Genomic DNA, 15,590 nt, shown 5'->3' with positions numbered 1-15,590 from the left:
TTAGCGGTTGGGTTTTTTTTCATTACCTCCATGAAGTAGGTTATTTTTGTTTGTTTGTAGGCAAGTTTACACAAAAACAACTGGATGTATTTCGTGGAATCGTCTATAAAGGGGAATGATTACACATGATCACAAGTTTGGTTTGTTTAAAGCCGTGTCTTCAGTTTGTATTGAAAGGTCAGATAATTAGAGTTAAATGATGAACCAGCTTCTACACACTGAGCCATATTCTGCATTATGGGTAAATTCATCTTTAGGTCTGAAATTGAGCTGTGACCTATAAATCCAAAATCTAACTGATTAACAGCCATAAAACATTTTTTTAAATCATATAATCCCCTCAATAATCCACTGACCACTTCATTGATCAATTTAAGGGGTTTAACTGGTGTCTGGCAGCAGGGGGCGCTGTAAGACAAATCTGACCAACACCTCTGTCCTCCAGAGCTACTTTTCAATCTGAGATCATTTCCTATGATCTTATGTATATAAGCTCGGATGGATCGGATGATGACTGAGTGCTACATGTGTGTGCTCATGATTCTCTCCTGCGCTATTTCAGGAACACGGCCTTTGTAGTTTCACTCTTACACCGGATCTCCCTCTTTAAGCTCAGACTTAGTGCAGCTGATCCCGGAGACATAAAGGCACCATGCCCCCATCTCTTACCCGTCAAGAGGATCAAACCACCGGGCTGCTAGATTAGTCATCACACCCACTTCCACACACACCACCCTTCCAACCCCAACTCCAAGAATATATGTCACATACAGCCCAAGCACACACACACACACACACACACACACACACACACACACACACACACACACACACACACACACACACACACACACACCTGTCAGTCAAGTGCCTATTGTAAGGACATCAACTCTTTGAACATAAGATGCCAAAGTCTCTCTCTCTCTTTCCTCTCCTCCGCTCTGTCTGCCTCTTAATTCTCCACAGCTGAGGGGACACATGGCATTGATCCCTCGAGAAATCCCAAGGTCAGACTTCGGGCACAGACGTTAAAGAGGGGAGGCCTGCCACAGTATCCGATGTCATTTCATTTAGTGTGATATGCACATCAGTGATTCAACACATGGGATGCTCCCTAAGAATATAACACTGCTACCATCACTGCTTGTTACTCCATAATTTCTAAATTGGTCCAAAAGTGTCTCGGTTTTAGAAAGAAGATCAAACTGTCAAATAGACGAGACACTGCAATTTCACTGTTTATTAAGTCCTTACCTGCAACAGCCTTGAAGGAGTGAACTGGTGCATTGCTGTAGTCTGAGCACAGGATCAGAATGTTAATTAAAAATACTAGTGCTTGTAATTCAAGTGTTTTGACATAATATTGAACTAAATCATAACTGTAGCCGGATCTAAATATGGTCTTATAAACAATTCTATAAGCCTGTTGAATCTGTACCTGGTTGTAAATATTAGATAATCTGATATAATCAAATATCTAATGGTCAGTTAAATCAGTGTTGCTGAAGTATAATTCTTTACCTCAAAAGAAATCCTTTACAGAGATTGATTTAGAGCTTAAAGCTAATTTAAATGAAGAGTATCATGCTGATCTACCGGACCTGTGACATACCTTAATCTATTATCATTGGCCGTTTTGGAAGTCCTGGATTTCCAAATGTAGTGAAAATTCTTTTTCAAAAAAATATAGAAACAGTAGAACCACAGAGCAATTCAGCAAGACTCTAAAACACCTCCCACCCCCCATTCTTGTCATTTTAACAATATACACTATATACAGTCCCTCAATGTGTGTCCCCTGAACTTATAGCAGTCAATACACAGTCAATAAACTAACTACATTTATAAGCTGCTTCTAACATATTTATCTTTTCTGCTCTGAATGTTTATCCTTTATTTTAAATAACACGTCAAATACATTTTTCTCAAAGATGGTTGGAAGCATGTTGATTGACTGACTCTCGATTGGTCGAATACATGTAGCAGCAGCGCTTCCATCCTCCTGATCCCTGCTGCGCACACTCTGGCTCCAATTGTGGGAGGAAGTGTAGAAATGTCGTCCATCTTAATATTCAGTCTGGGGTTGAAATGTGATTTTACAACTATTTAAAACAATGTTTATCTGTGCACTATGTCCTTGTTTTAAGCTATTTGTGAAAATAACTCAACTATTGGCTGTTTTGATTACATGCACTCACGGCCCCCTGGAGATGATCATTAACTTAATTCCTCTAGCGCCATCATCTGGTCATAATTCATTTTCCTTCAATACTTTATAACAAAAAACTTTGTCTTTGGTGCTAATGAGCAAACGTTTGCATGCTACCACTTGTCGAACATGTTAAACAAGATCAGTGTGCTAGCACATTAGCTGGCTGATGTTAGCAGTGAGCTGAAGTGCAGCCTCAGTGTTTCTGGTTCAGCTGCAGACTCCCAGTCCTGTTTTATATCTGAGCAGAGAGCCTGAGGATATAAAATGTAAAAGCCTTCGAGACAAATAGTGGGATTTTGAGGGGTTCGTAGTTTAAATCTTTTGACAGTGTGCAGCCTATGTACGTTTATTTTGCTCCACTCGCATATGCATGTGTGTGTACACCTGCATTCCAGCCATTCCACTGTAAGAAGGAGGCTGTATTACAGCACTGGCTTCCTCCTCGTCCTCCTCCTCATTACAAGAAGTAATACAAGTTCAGCACACACACACACACGCACGTTTGTAATTCTATCTTACTGAGGACACTCATTCAAACCTAATTCTAATCCTAACCCTAACACCAAGTCAAACAGCCCATTGAAAGTGGGTCAGAAAATGAGGCCAAAATGTCCTCAATCCATAGGTTCTAAACTCAAATAGGTCCTCACAAAGATATCAGTACAATTACACACAAACACACACAATCAGAACTTACAGAAAAAAGCCCATTACTTTGATTCAAAGGTTGTTGTGTTGCAGCCATAGCCTCCACAGCTCAACACAAGCAAGCACATCAGTTAGATCATCTCTTAATAAAGAAGTTCACTCCTGTGGAGGTCGCACAGCCAGCAGTTGTTACTGTCAGTCATTATCATCACAGCCTGCCCCCGCACACACCACACACACACACACACACACACACACACACACACACACACACACACACACACACACACACACACACACACACACACACACTCACACACACACACTCACACACACACACACACACACACACACTCACACACTCACACACTCACACACAACCATACACACACACACACAACCATACACACTCACACACTCACACTCACACACATGGGCAAGTTGGAGCCTGTACAAACACCCACACATGACCCCAGTGTGCGCACACACACACACACACACACACACACACTTACACTCACACAAGCACACATGAGCCAAGGAGCATGGGCAGCAGGGTCACCCTAGCGCCATGCTTCATAAAGGGCGCCGTTACAATAGGTTTACTGTTACTCTGACGACTGCTGGGATACAATGGGACTGAATGTATCGGCTTGATGCTTCTCTGTTTCTCTCCATTTTTCACTTGATGACAAGGAAGACAGACTGAGACGGGACAGCATGTTATCAGAGGACGCCCCTGAAGGTGAGCTGATTCATTGAGGGATTACACCTCCATTTCTATGCGGAGTAAGAGTGTAGTGCTGAGAGAGTGACATGAGGGGGAATAATTTATTGATGGTTGAATTTTGATGAGGCTGATACTGATACTGCTTAAAACACTGCTGTCAGATACATGGTTCATTTTTTCTGAAACCCTAAACATCCAACCCACTCTATCTCATCCACGACATGAAATAACTGTGAAATGAGAAGTAACAAGAACAGTAACCGTAGTGTGATATCATTATGTTGAGGTATTTCTTGAGAATTTCAGAGAATAATAACAAGTGATGAGAAATGAAAACTGGAGAGGAGAGAGCAGCAAACCAAAGGTAAACAAGCAAATGAGAGGAATCAAGCCAAAGGAAGTACGGATGAAATATCAGTTTCACGGATGGACACTTCCCAGAAGGATACTGGGTAAGGTGCATCAAAATACAGAGAGCTGAGGGAAGAGGGGGGTCCCACTGAGAGAAGAGGAGAGGGGCAAGAGGGGGTTTGGGGTAACAGATGGGGACTCACCCAGATCCAGAGGGGTGTGGTGCTGAATTGTGAGATTCCTCTGAGTTGTGACAAGCTACGAGATATTCTGGCTGCAGCTGTCAACGGCACAACACCTACGCAACTGCACCCTCCTTCCCCTCATATTGTACACACGTCATGCACACAGTCATATTTCATATCTTGTGATAGGCCTGCATGGTTGTTTTTGTCAAACTGCAAAAATGTTTGCTCGACAATGACACTTATTCAGGTTCTTGTGTTAAAGATTAACATATCTTCTGTTATAGTGTCTGGGAGTCTACAGGTTCTATTTGCTTACGGCGTGGCCTGTCTGAATTCTATTACTCTTGTTTGGCCAAAGTTCAGTTGACTCATTAATTCTGTAGAGGAAAACGTAATCAGATACGTAATCTAAGTCATAGTTAAAATAAAAATATCCCATTATAAATAAAAGTCTTCAAATTTTAACCAGAAAACTTTCTTAGAGTATCAAAAGTAATGATATATTGTTTCATTATAAGATTGTAATAGTGATGCTTCAATGCGTAAACAATGTTTTACTGCTGGTTTAGGTGAAGGTAGTTTTAACTATTAACATTAACAGTCAGTATTTTTGTCCAGTGGTTCAAAACCAAGGGGTTGACCCCAAAATGTCTGGGGGGTAGTAAGATGATTAAGAAAGGTGAAAATGAATCTTCAAATGATCATTTTACCTTCTCGGGCTTTATGAGTTTAGAGATGTGTTTCTCCCTGATAAAGAATCACTGTGGCTCAAAGTATTGTGTTTTGGTTTGTATTTAAGTTATGACCCACATTAGTCCTTCACAGAGATTCACAAGCCTAATTTCATTATAATTAAAATATAAATGCTCACGTGTGTATCGCTGAATCAGCTCATGCCAGGATATGACTGTTTATTAAGGCCTCAACAGCCTTGTAGTGTATTGAACTGCTGCATTGCTGTAGTCTGAGCACAGGATTAGAATGTTAATTAAAAATGCCAGTGCTTGACCTTAAAATAATTCAATTAGTTTCGTGTTTTGGCATAATATTATGCTAAATCATAACTGTAGCTGGATGTATAGATGGTCTGACAAACATTTACATTAAGACTGTCGTTGAATGTGATACTGCTGTAAAAAGATAAATGTTAGATATTCAAATATTATCAGATATATCTGTCAGTTAAATCAGTGGAAATTGGTATTATATGAATTTCCATGATACTTTATTTATGATGATTATTGATATTGATTGATATAAAAGTATCTCAAAAATATTGATTTGAGCCAAAAACAAGATCAGCTTCAACTTAGGGCACACAGAGTCAAAAAATTATGAAATAGTTAATCTTGATTATAACTTACAGAAAAAAGTGAAATACTATAAAATGTATTATACTTGTAAAATAAACCAAACAAACTAAAATATAAAGTATAAAATATAAAACATAAATTATAAAATATATATACTAAATAACAAAGTAAATCAAACGATGACTGATGGAATCCAAAAAATCTAAATGGAAAAAAGAGAAAAAAAGAGAGATAGTCTGTAAACTCAAAAGCATGAGGAAGTCAAATAGAATTATGAGATAAATCAGGTGTTCATCAGGTTTTTTCCCCTCTCTGCTCAAACCACACTCAACTCTCAGGAGCAAAAGTCTCTTTGAACTTCAAAGAAATAATATTGTGCAATTTATCGCGGTAATTATCGATATCGGCTGAGGTGAGATTTTTTCTTGACATCATTTTTTTGCCGTAGTCAGCACACACACACACACACACACACACACACATTCACAAACTCTGAACTCTCCTCGCGCGCGCCTGGCTCGCTCACCTGAGCGGAAGTGGACATATAAAGGCAGGGCAGGTGAACGCGCCTCTCACCTCCTCGTCCTCTGCAGGTAGCGCGGAGCGGCAGTGCGCTCCTCCCCAGCCTGCGGTGCACTCGGTTCGGAGGACCGGGGACATGTTGCAGATTCCGTTTCACACCGGTAAATATGAGACAACTTGACAAACTCTTCTTCTGTTCCCTGTCAACCAGTAACCTCACGGACTAATGGGGCTTATTCTGCTGATTCTCCTCTACTGGATCAACACCGTGGAAGGTAAGAAAAAAACAAGGGCAACACGTTTATAATGACACAATAAAGAGTCACAGCTTCTCAACTACGTATATGCCATAAATCCTGTCTTGGTATTTATGACTGGTTAACATGATAGGATATTGTGAAAAGCATATTTCAACAAAGCATTTTATCAAGGGTTCTATTATTATTACTGATACCACTTGATAGTATTTAAAGGTTTGGTGTGTCAGATTTAGGTGAAAGGGATTTTGGCAGAAAATGTATATAAAATAAAGATGTTTTCACCGGAGTGTTTCATCTAAATTGTATGAATTGTGGTTTTCTTTAGTATAGAATGGGCCCTTTGTATTTAAAAACTTTATATTTACATGGAAGGGGAGGGTGAGATGAGCGGTATTCAGCATACATACTCTGAACCTTTAAAGTATTTATAGGCCACATCTTAATAAAGTATTGTGATGGTCTTCACTTTGACATTTTATCATGTCCAAAAACTTCACACAAATCTGCGCAGTGACTTTTAACTCTTGGCAGGGGAACTCAGGTGGTTCCTGTGGTTCCTTGACCCTAACTGTGTTCATGTTTGCTGCAGGATCATGTTCGGCTGGCAGCGCTTTGACTTGTGACCAATGTCTGCAGCTCAGTCCTCACTGTGCCTGGTGCACACAGGAGGTAAGCAGTCAGATGGGTTTGCATGCATGACACCACCACAACAGGCAGATGACCACAAATGCATGGTTTTCGGATGCAGATCATTCAGTATTTGAGAGATTGCACCTTTGGATTATTACAGATTGTGACACAAGGAGCAGGATTGCATAAAACTACTTATTACTCATTTCTCAGAACTTCACAGACTGGTTCTCAGTCAGCGAAAGATGTGACACACTGGATATCTTGCAAGAAAAGGGATGTGCCAGGAGCCAGCTGGAGTTCCCAGTCTCTGAAGGTCAAATCCTCCTTGATCACCCACTCGGGAAGAAGACAGACAGCGCTAACAGCACCCAGATCTCTCCACAGAAGATGGCCCTCAAGCTGCGAGCTGGTATGCAACAAAAAGTGTTTTTGAACTTTCTCAAAGTAGAGGCTTTTTTTCATACAAAAAGTAAGGTGTGTGATTTTGATTTTTGCACAGGCAGTCAAGTGACGTTTCAGGTCAAGATTCAACACACAGAGGACTATCCTGTGGATGTGTACTATCTGATGGACCTGTCAGCGTCCATGATCGATGATCTGGAGATGATCAAAGACTTGGGCTCCTCTCTGTCTAAAGAGATGGCCAACCTCACCAGTAAATTTCGCATGGGCTTTGGTTCTTTCGTGGAGAAACCTGTCCTGCCTTTCATCAGGATCACAGAGGAGGAGCTGGCCAACCCCTGCAGGTAAACAACAAAACGTCCAGAGACTTCCAACGACATCCTCAACCCTGAGATTGGACTTTTCTAATGTTTGTCTCATGATGTGTCACAGTGGCGTGGGTTCAACCTGCCTGCCAACGTTTGGCTATAAACACGTCCTGTCTCTGACGAGCAGCACCGACAGGTTCAATGAGATCATTGCAAAGCAGCGTGTGTCAGCAAACATCGATGTGCCAGAGGGTGGCTTTGACGCTGTCATGCAGGCAGCTGTTTGTGGGGTAAGATTTCTATTTTATTTAAATATATGAACCTAGATGTGTGGTTACTTTGTGACTCTGTGTTGTTAGTGGCCCCCTGTTGATGAAGTGTCTCCTGATAGGACAAGATAGGCTGGAGGAATGATTCAATGCGTTTGCTGGTGTTCGTCAGTGATGCTGACTCACACTTTGGGATGGACAGTAAGATGGCCGGCATCGTGATCCCCAATGACGGCCAGTGTCACCTGGATGTCAACAATGAGTACTCCATGTCCACAATACAGGTAAACCCACAACGATCCCTCTTGTTTTAGTTTCATGTCAGAAAGACAAATCATATAGAAATAGTATTATTTAAATGTTCTTTCTTGAAACTCAGTTTACTTATCACCATGTTTGTTTTTTTTCAGGAGTATCCAACTCTCGGTCAGCTGATTGATAAAGTCATGGAGAACAACATCCTGCTGATATTTGCTGTGACAGAGGATCAGATACACAACTATAAGGTAACAGCTCCGTCCTGTAAAGGTTCACAGTTCTTTGTGGTAGAATAAATCCACACTGGAGAACTTTGTGTGAGGACAGTTTTTACTGATGTTAACATGCATTGAGCTACCTTCTCATTGAACCTGTTAGAACTAGCCCTCTTTTCTCCCACAATCTTTTTCTGAGTCAGGTCTGTTCACCTTTTTAACTTTGCTTGTGCGGTTTATCCGGTGTTTTTTATTTGTTTTTTTTCCATCATAGAACTATGCAAATCTCATACCTGGCGCCACAGTCGGAGCTGTGGCGACAGATTCGAGGAACATCCTGGAACTGATTGTAACAGCGTACAAAGTAAATAAACAGTCTTGGTGATGTGTGGGTAGAGTGTGTGTCTGTGTGTGTGTGTAGAAGCACTGGTCATGTGAAATAAAACTGAAAACACCTGCCGTCGTGAAAGCAGGATATAACTGTTGAATGTAATTTAATCATAATTGTATATGTATTAAGCTTGCACCAAGTTTTATCCAAACACACAAACTTAAAGCATGCATGAACACAGACACTTTTAAATCACAGCTACTGACAGTATCTCTGCCTTCTCATTCTCTCACTTCTCTCTTTTCATTCTTTCTCCTATTACATTTTTCCGTCCGCCATCCCTGTGCTTTGCATCAGCATGTTCGACAGCGAGTCTCTGCTTGTCCCAGCCGTTTGATCTGCTCGCCCCGCCGACTCTGATTTGCTTTTTTCTTCCCCCCCTCGCTCGCTCTCTCTTCCAGTGTCTCTCTGGCTCTGTACCTCTTGCACACTGTGTCCTGCTTTTTTGTAAATCTCCCCCCTGGCGGCAGTGGCTGGTGGCGAGTCGGCAGTCCTTTACTTCATCAGTTGTGTTGCTTTCAGCCACTTTTGGCCGCTGCCACGTTAACCACGCTGCAGAGAGCAGAGCCTGTTATCACACTGATTGTAGATTAAACAAAGTAAAAAGAGACATTTAGTGATGGAGGACAGATGATTAGTATTTACACTTACCTGCAATTTTGGATTAATGTTTGTTGCTCAGTGGCTAGATTGTTTAGCCGCCCCACTTCAATTACCCTGCAGCATATTTACTGACAAACACTCCCAAGTCTTTTGAATCTGTTTTACCTTAATCTCCCTTCAGTTGGGTGTATCCCACGACTGTCCCCCTATTTTCTCCGCCTTAGCAACGCTGGAGACAGTGCAACCACAGGCCCGGCAGGAAATGCACAGTTAACCCTCTGTTAGCACCTAGACAGTCGGTCACAGAGTTCATTAGCCAGTCAAACACAGCATGTCCTCCAGCTGAGGTGAGCTCTCACTCTTTCCTCAGGCAATTCGTATGAGCACAGCACACCTGGCACGATGACTCACCCAGGGAGAGTTAGTTATAGGTGGGTTCAGACGTTTCCTGGCATGTCACAGGTCAGCACAGGTTGAAAGTATAATCCCACTTAAAGTCCTGGAAACCCCACCTCATTGTAACAAAAGTTAGCAAGAATTGGTTTGATTGTTGGCTCTTGGTGATTTGTTTTTTGCTGTATTGTAGAGGGAACTTTTCTGCTTCGTTCCTGTCTGTGCTGACGATGGCATTTCCATACAGGGAACTGCAATTATTATGCACTCTTTTCCAGGAACTGCGCTCAGAGATCGAACTAGAGGTCCAAGGAGACACAGAGGAACTGCAGATGTCCTTCACAGCCATTTGCCCCAATGGTACTATCCTGCCTGACCTAAAACATTGCTCCAACGTCAAACCAGGGCAGACGGTCAGTCACTTTTACTCTAAATTGCCCTTTCTTTGCATTTGAATGCCACCTTTCATGCAAGCTGGTGTAATGTGGTTCACTAACAAGTCTAAAGACAAGAGCAGTAAAGCAATCGCTCACAGACAAGATAAAGAAAAGAGAGATAGAATGTGACCATGACATAAAAGTGACAGAAGCAGTGTTATCAAAAAGCCTCTGGCTAGAGGCAAGCAACTCGAGGCAGAGAGCTCATACATGTAGGAACTCAACTAATAAAGTGCTGGAACTCAAAGGTGTAACTAAAGAGAAACTCAGATTCTAAACGTGGAGACAATTAGACAAAGGTGTGACACATGAGGGAAAGTGTGAGCATGAGTCAAAGGAGGATCAGGAAGGGAAGTGATCTGATGGAGGATATCCATGATCACCAGCTTGTCCTGCCCTTACTGCTGCTGACTAGCATCAGAGCTGTAGTTGGACATGACCAGAAAGTTTTAATGCAAGTTTTTACATGTTTACAACAGCTGTTTGGTTGAGTTAAAGCCTGATACTCAAATTCAAAAGTGTACGCTTGCTACGTAGGATTGAACTATCACCCAGTGCAACAGTGTTGTTCACTGATGTGGTTTTTAATAGAATAATAACTGTCAGGCTTTGATTACACAGACGAAACTTGTTCAAACTAGTTCATGGTCTTACTCTGACATCCTCTTTGCTCCTCAGGTCGTGTTCAATGTGTCTGTGGAGCTCCCAGGATGCCTGTCAGGAGTTAGACACTTCTCCCTCAAGGCGGTGGGCCTGCAGGACAGTTTGGAGGTGGAACTGGAGTCTCTTTGCTCGTGCGACTGCCGGCAGCCTCCTGAAGCAAACAGCAGCCAGTGCACCGAAGGCCAGGGGGAGTTCCAGTGTGGCGTGTGCGTGTGCCAGCCGGGTTTTCTGGGAGCACAGTGCGAGTGCAACGAGGAGAGCGCTTTGTTGAGCAACTGCCTTGCCAGCAACGAGTCCGAAGTATGCAGCAATCAAGGGCAGTGCTACTGCGGACAGTGTGTGTGTCATGCATCCAGCTTCGGCCGCATCTATGGACCTTACTGCGAGTGTGACAACTATTCCTGTGTTCGCTTCCGGGGAGAACTCTGTGGAGGTGAGCGATTACTCACGGATGTGATGATGATCCAGTGGTGAGCCTTTCATTTGACTTCATGTGTGTCTTTCAGGCCACGGAGTGTGCGACTGCGGGGATTGTCACTGTCAAAGTGGTTGGACGGGGGAGTATTGCAACTGCAGTACCAGCACTGAAGCGTGCATGTCGGAGGATGGCACTGTCTGCAGCGGCAGAGGGAAATGTGAGTGTGGCCACTGTGTCTGCTCTTTACCCGGAGCGTCTGGGGACAAGTGTGAGAAGTGCCTGACATGCGGAGACGCCTGTAGCTCTGCAAGGTGAGAACACATTCATGCCACCAGCTTTTGAAAAGTGAATACTGGTTCAGTGGAAAGGCTTTTTTGTCGGCGTTACCTCTTGAATTGTTGTTTCTTTACCTGAAAGATATAAGATGTTGTCTCTTTACACGACATGATCTGTCTGTTCTCTGGAGTTCAGACGTATCAGTTTCTGGTCCCCTTGTTCACATGTGTCTACACCTTCCATGTGACATCAAAAGACAAATGTCCTCAGCAGAGCACTAAGAGATTTCCTGTCTCCTTTGCAAAGCAGCTGTCAGGCCTAGAGCCATTTGATATCACTGTTGAAGAGGAGACGGGTGTAAGAGAGTGAATGAAGCCTTGGGAAAACTTGTGATAAGTGACCAACACTGTGATTGACGCCTCATTAAACCTCAAGCTCTGACGTAAAACTGTCTTTTTTTGTTTGTTTCTCAAATTGTCTTAATATCAGGAGCTGTGTGGAGTGTCACCTCCAAGATAAGGATGATGCTGAGATTTGTGATGAAAAGTGCAGCGTTTCTAAAATTTCCATCGACACAACAGGAGGTAAATCATCACTTGAGATGGAAAGATACATTTTTGTAGAATTATTCAATATATAAGTACAGTTTTTACCTTTTTTTTTACCCTGTATGCTGCCTTACCCCAAAAGAAGGTTGTTGTTTTATCCCTGTTTGTATGTGTGTTTGTGGGATTATTACTTGGGGGTATATCTCCAGAACGATCATCCAAAAAACACATTTTACTAGATATCTCTGTAAATAATAGAGCTAGAGAGACAACCTATAGCTTATGTTGATCAGGAAATGACCCCCCATCATATGACCTCATATGATAAGTGGCATTATCAAGAAGTCACAATGAAATGAGGAAAAGAATGTCATGCATGGTTAAAAACCTTTTCCAGGTATCTCAACTTGCATGCATGAAAAATGTAGCTACATAATCCACAGCTAATTTAGATCAACCAATCATTTGTTATCATATGTATAAATTAAATTAAATGGCATTATTGCACTATAAAAAAACTCAAGGGTTGAGTAATATACAATTTATATGGATATTTCCTAAGATGATTTATATCAGAATATGGTAAATGCATGCATAATCAACCATTAAGATATTGAATAAATTGTGTTTGACTGTGGTATATTATATGAAGAGTCTTGTAACCTGTGCTGTAAATGAGTCCATTCTCCCATGTGGTCATGTTTTCGATAGTGGAATCAACACAGGGCCATGCTAAGTTCCCCTATGGGTCAGAGATTTGGAGGAATGCTGACCTGTATTGACTTGTGTGTGTCTCTGAAGCCCGAACCCCCTTCTTCTTAACACAACACCATCCATGTCCATTCAGGCAGTGCCGGACAATGGGGAACATATTATTTACCTTGTCGTACAGGCAGAGCTATTGTAGTGCATGTGAATAGCCCAAGAGCCTTGTCCTCCTTTATAGAAGAGATTATTTTAAACCCAGTATACTTGTGCAAGCTGAGAGGTATATCTGATTATCACAGAGGATTTTCAGGCTTCAGCTGTGAAGTACAATGAGGTGGTCCACACACACATGCACACACCAGATTGTAGTCTTTGATATGGAAATCACAACAGAGGGGAGTATATCCTTTTACATTCTCAGCACAATGTCGAAAGGGAAGATGATACACGATGGATTTGTCTCGTCCTTATGGATATGCATGTTCACATTTCCTCTCAGATTATGACAAGAGCTCCTCTTTGTCATGCAAGCTGATGACGGAGAATGAGTGCTGGATCTCTTTTAATGTGGTGGGAAGTGAGACAGGGACCACTGCGTACAATCTCCAGATGTACGGTAAGCCTTGAAACGACAACACAGAAAACAGGTTCAATTTAAAGGGAGTTCTCGCATAAGTCTCATCACCTCCATTGTCTCGTCCCAGGTTGCCCGGAGCCTCCGAACATCCCCATGATCATTCTGGGTGTCTCCCTTTCCATTGTGTGTATCGGCCTGATCCTGCTGGCTGTGTGGAAGGTGCTGGTGTCGGTGCACGACCGTAAAGAGGTGGCCAAGTTTGAGGCTGAGAAGGCAAAGGCAAAATGGCAGTCGGTAAGACCCTGAGGTCGTTTTAAACGTGGGTAGTGTGTTTTCTCACTGTTCAAACCGTAAACTGTAAATGAGGATGGACAAAATGGCTGCTAGCCAAAGGGGAAACCAAAGCATCGCAATCGCTCTGACTGGAATTAGGTTGTCAAAGGTCAAAGGTCACGGTGACTTCATATGAGTGTGGGGGAAAAAAGTATGGAGACTGAAACGTCACTGGTTGGCAGAAGCTTACAACCACTTTTTATCGAATGAGAAAAGGATTAATATTTTTTAACAGTTTGTCACAAAAATAACATTAATGATCCTTCATTATGATGAATAAGAGCTGAAGTCCTGCTGTCAAACATGTTTACTGGAGCGAGAAAATCTGCAGCAAAAAATAGCTCCAGACAAACAAACTACTTTCTCCTTTTTCAGGAATGTTTTCTAAACTGATTTGAATCTGCAGCTCATTCAGAGGTGCAAAAAGTCATACAAGTATTTATGGATTTTTATTTTTAGAACAAATGAAAACAATATCGGAAAGAGAGGAGGACTGACACCTTGTTGCTTTTGGTTTTGACACAAACAAACATATAAGATATATTATATTGGTGACAATATTTCTTCATGTGTTAATGGTTTTTCTTGTTTCTGCTCTTCTCAGGGGACCAACCCTTTGTTCAGAAGCTCGACGTCTACTTTTAAAAATGTAACTTACAAGAACACGCAGAGAGAAAAGATTATAACCGTGAATGCCTACTGATGACTACTGAACTGGGGACAATGCAAACCAACACCTGAGTGCACTTAAGTGTGTGTATGTGTATGTGTGTGTATGTGGATAATAGACTGTATATAAAGATGGACGACGTGCCTGCTCCCTAAAATTGATTGCCCCCTGGTAGTCGCCTGCTTTATAGGTCATAAACTCTGCCTTCTCGATGGTAGTGGATGGGACATGGACCAAACTAAAAGTGATAGTATTCATCAAATACATTTTTCTCAAAGATTTTAGGTAGTTCTAATCACACTGATGTTTGTTCAAGCATTTTTCTGGTAGGTTTGGTTTTAATAAGTCATTAGATGCTATAAAATTGGGATAAAAGCTGAGACTGACTCACAATTGGTTGTGGGCGTGAATCGGCTGGAACTCGTCACCGCTACCTCTGGCTTCAACCTCTCAAGCTGGCAGAGTTTGTATTAGGCCTTTGGCTTCATTTTTTGGATAGTGTAGCAAGTGGAGACGTGTCGTCCACCTTTATTTAGAGTTTGTTGTGTGGATCTATCTGTGTTGACTCAGAGATGTTGGAACACAGTGAACGGATGAACGTTACATGATGAACTTGCTGCTGTAAAAGTGCACTGTCCATGTACTAAACACTGCACTCTCCTGTTGCATGATCCTGCAAACTGACGTTTGTCCACTGTAACATGCAGCTTGAAAGGAGGAGTCTACACTACGAGTGGTCTACTACTGAAAAAAGTCTTTAATTTTAATGAATGTAAATATGCAGGTGGATGATTGTGATTTTTTAAAATATTGTGCTTGATGTTTTATTTCAAAGCAAGGCTGAGCCTTCAATGTTTTTTAGTGACATGGCACATAAATAAAGCAAAGTTCTGACTTTTTGTGAAATTATTCTTTCATTATGTGTTTCTCAAATCCCCTGACAGATATTCATGCCACTGATTAGATTAGGTGCAGAGGAACATTGTTTAAAGAGGAACTCAGCATGAAAATTTGAACTTTCAGCCCAACACAGAAGTACGTACACACACTCTTATGATAAAGAACAGTTAACAGCATAAACAACTCTCACTCTTAAGCTACTTTTCTCTGAGATTTTATTTAAAAAAAATGTATTCTTATTATTAATCTTTGCTTGTTATTTCTTGTAGACTATCTATTTATATATTAGTCTGTCTGCCTGTCTGTCTCTCTGTCTGTCTCTTTGTATTTCTGTCTATCTCTTTGTCTGTCTGTCTCTCTTTCT

General features: G+C 41.7%; 1 protein-coding gene across 2 annotated transcripts; it reads left to right on the top strand.

The window, feature by feature from the left end:
* The first annotated feature begins 3,369 nt into the window (after positions 1–3,369).
* Positions 3,370–15,232, top strand: itgb6 (integrin, beta 6). 2 transcript variants are annotated; one of them, XM_069525755.1, is made up of 16 exons: positions 3,370–3,605; positions 6,176–6,239; positions 6,814–6,893; positions 7,068–7,266; positions 7,357–7,603; positions 7,692–7,857; positions 7,959–8,120; positions 8,247–8,342; positions 8,584–8,673; positions 9,975–10,109; positions 10,812–11,229; positions 11,303–11,525; positions 11,980–12,074; positions 13,246–13,362; positions 13,451–13,617; positions 14,261–15,232. In XM_069525755.1, exons 2-16 carry the CDS (start codon positions 6,191–6,193, stop codon positions 14,357–14,359), a joined length of 2,343 nt encoding a protein of 780 aa, XP_069381856.1. In that variant the 5' UTR covers positions 3,370–3,605; positions 6,176–6,190; the 3' UTR covers positions 14,360–15,232. The 2 variants fall into 2 exon arrangements, with proteins under 2 accessions (XP_069381856.1, XP_069381857.1); XM_069525756.1 differs by lacking the exons at positions 3,370–3,605; positions 8,584–8,673 and having other exon boundaries at positions 6,049–6,239.
* Positions 15,233–15,590: the final 358 nt, after the last annotated feature.

This window comes from Paralichthys olivaceus, chromosome 1 (assembly GCF_024713975.1).
Source record: "Paralichthys olivaceus isolate ysfri-2021 chromosome 1, ASM2471397v2, whole genome shotgun sequence".
NCBI lineage: Eukaryota > Metazoa > Chordata > Actinopteri > Pleuronectiformes > Paralichthyidae > Paralichthys > Paralichthys olivaceus.
Note: the sequence above shows the minus strand (reverse complement) of the source record. Positions and strands in the feature narration are given on the sequence as shown.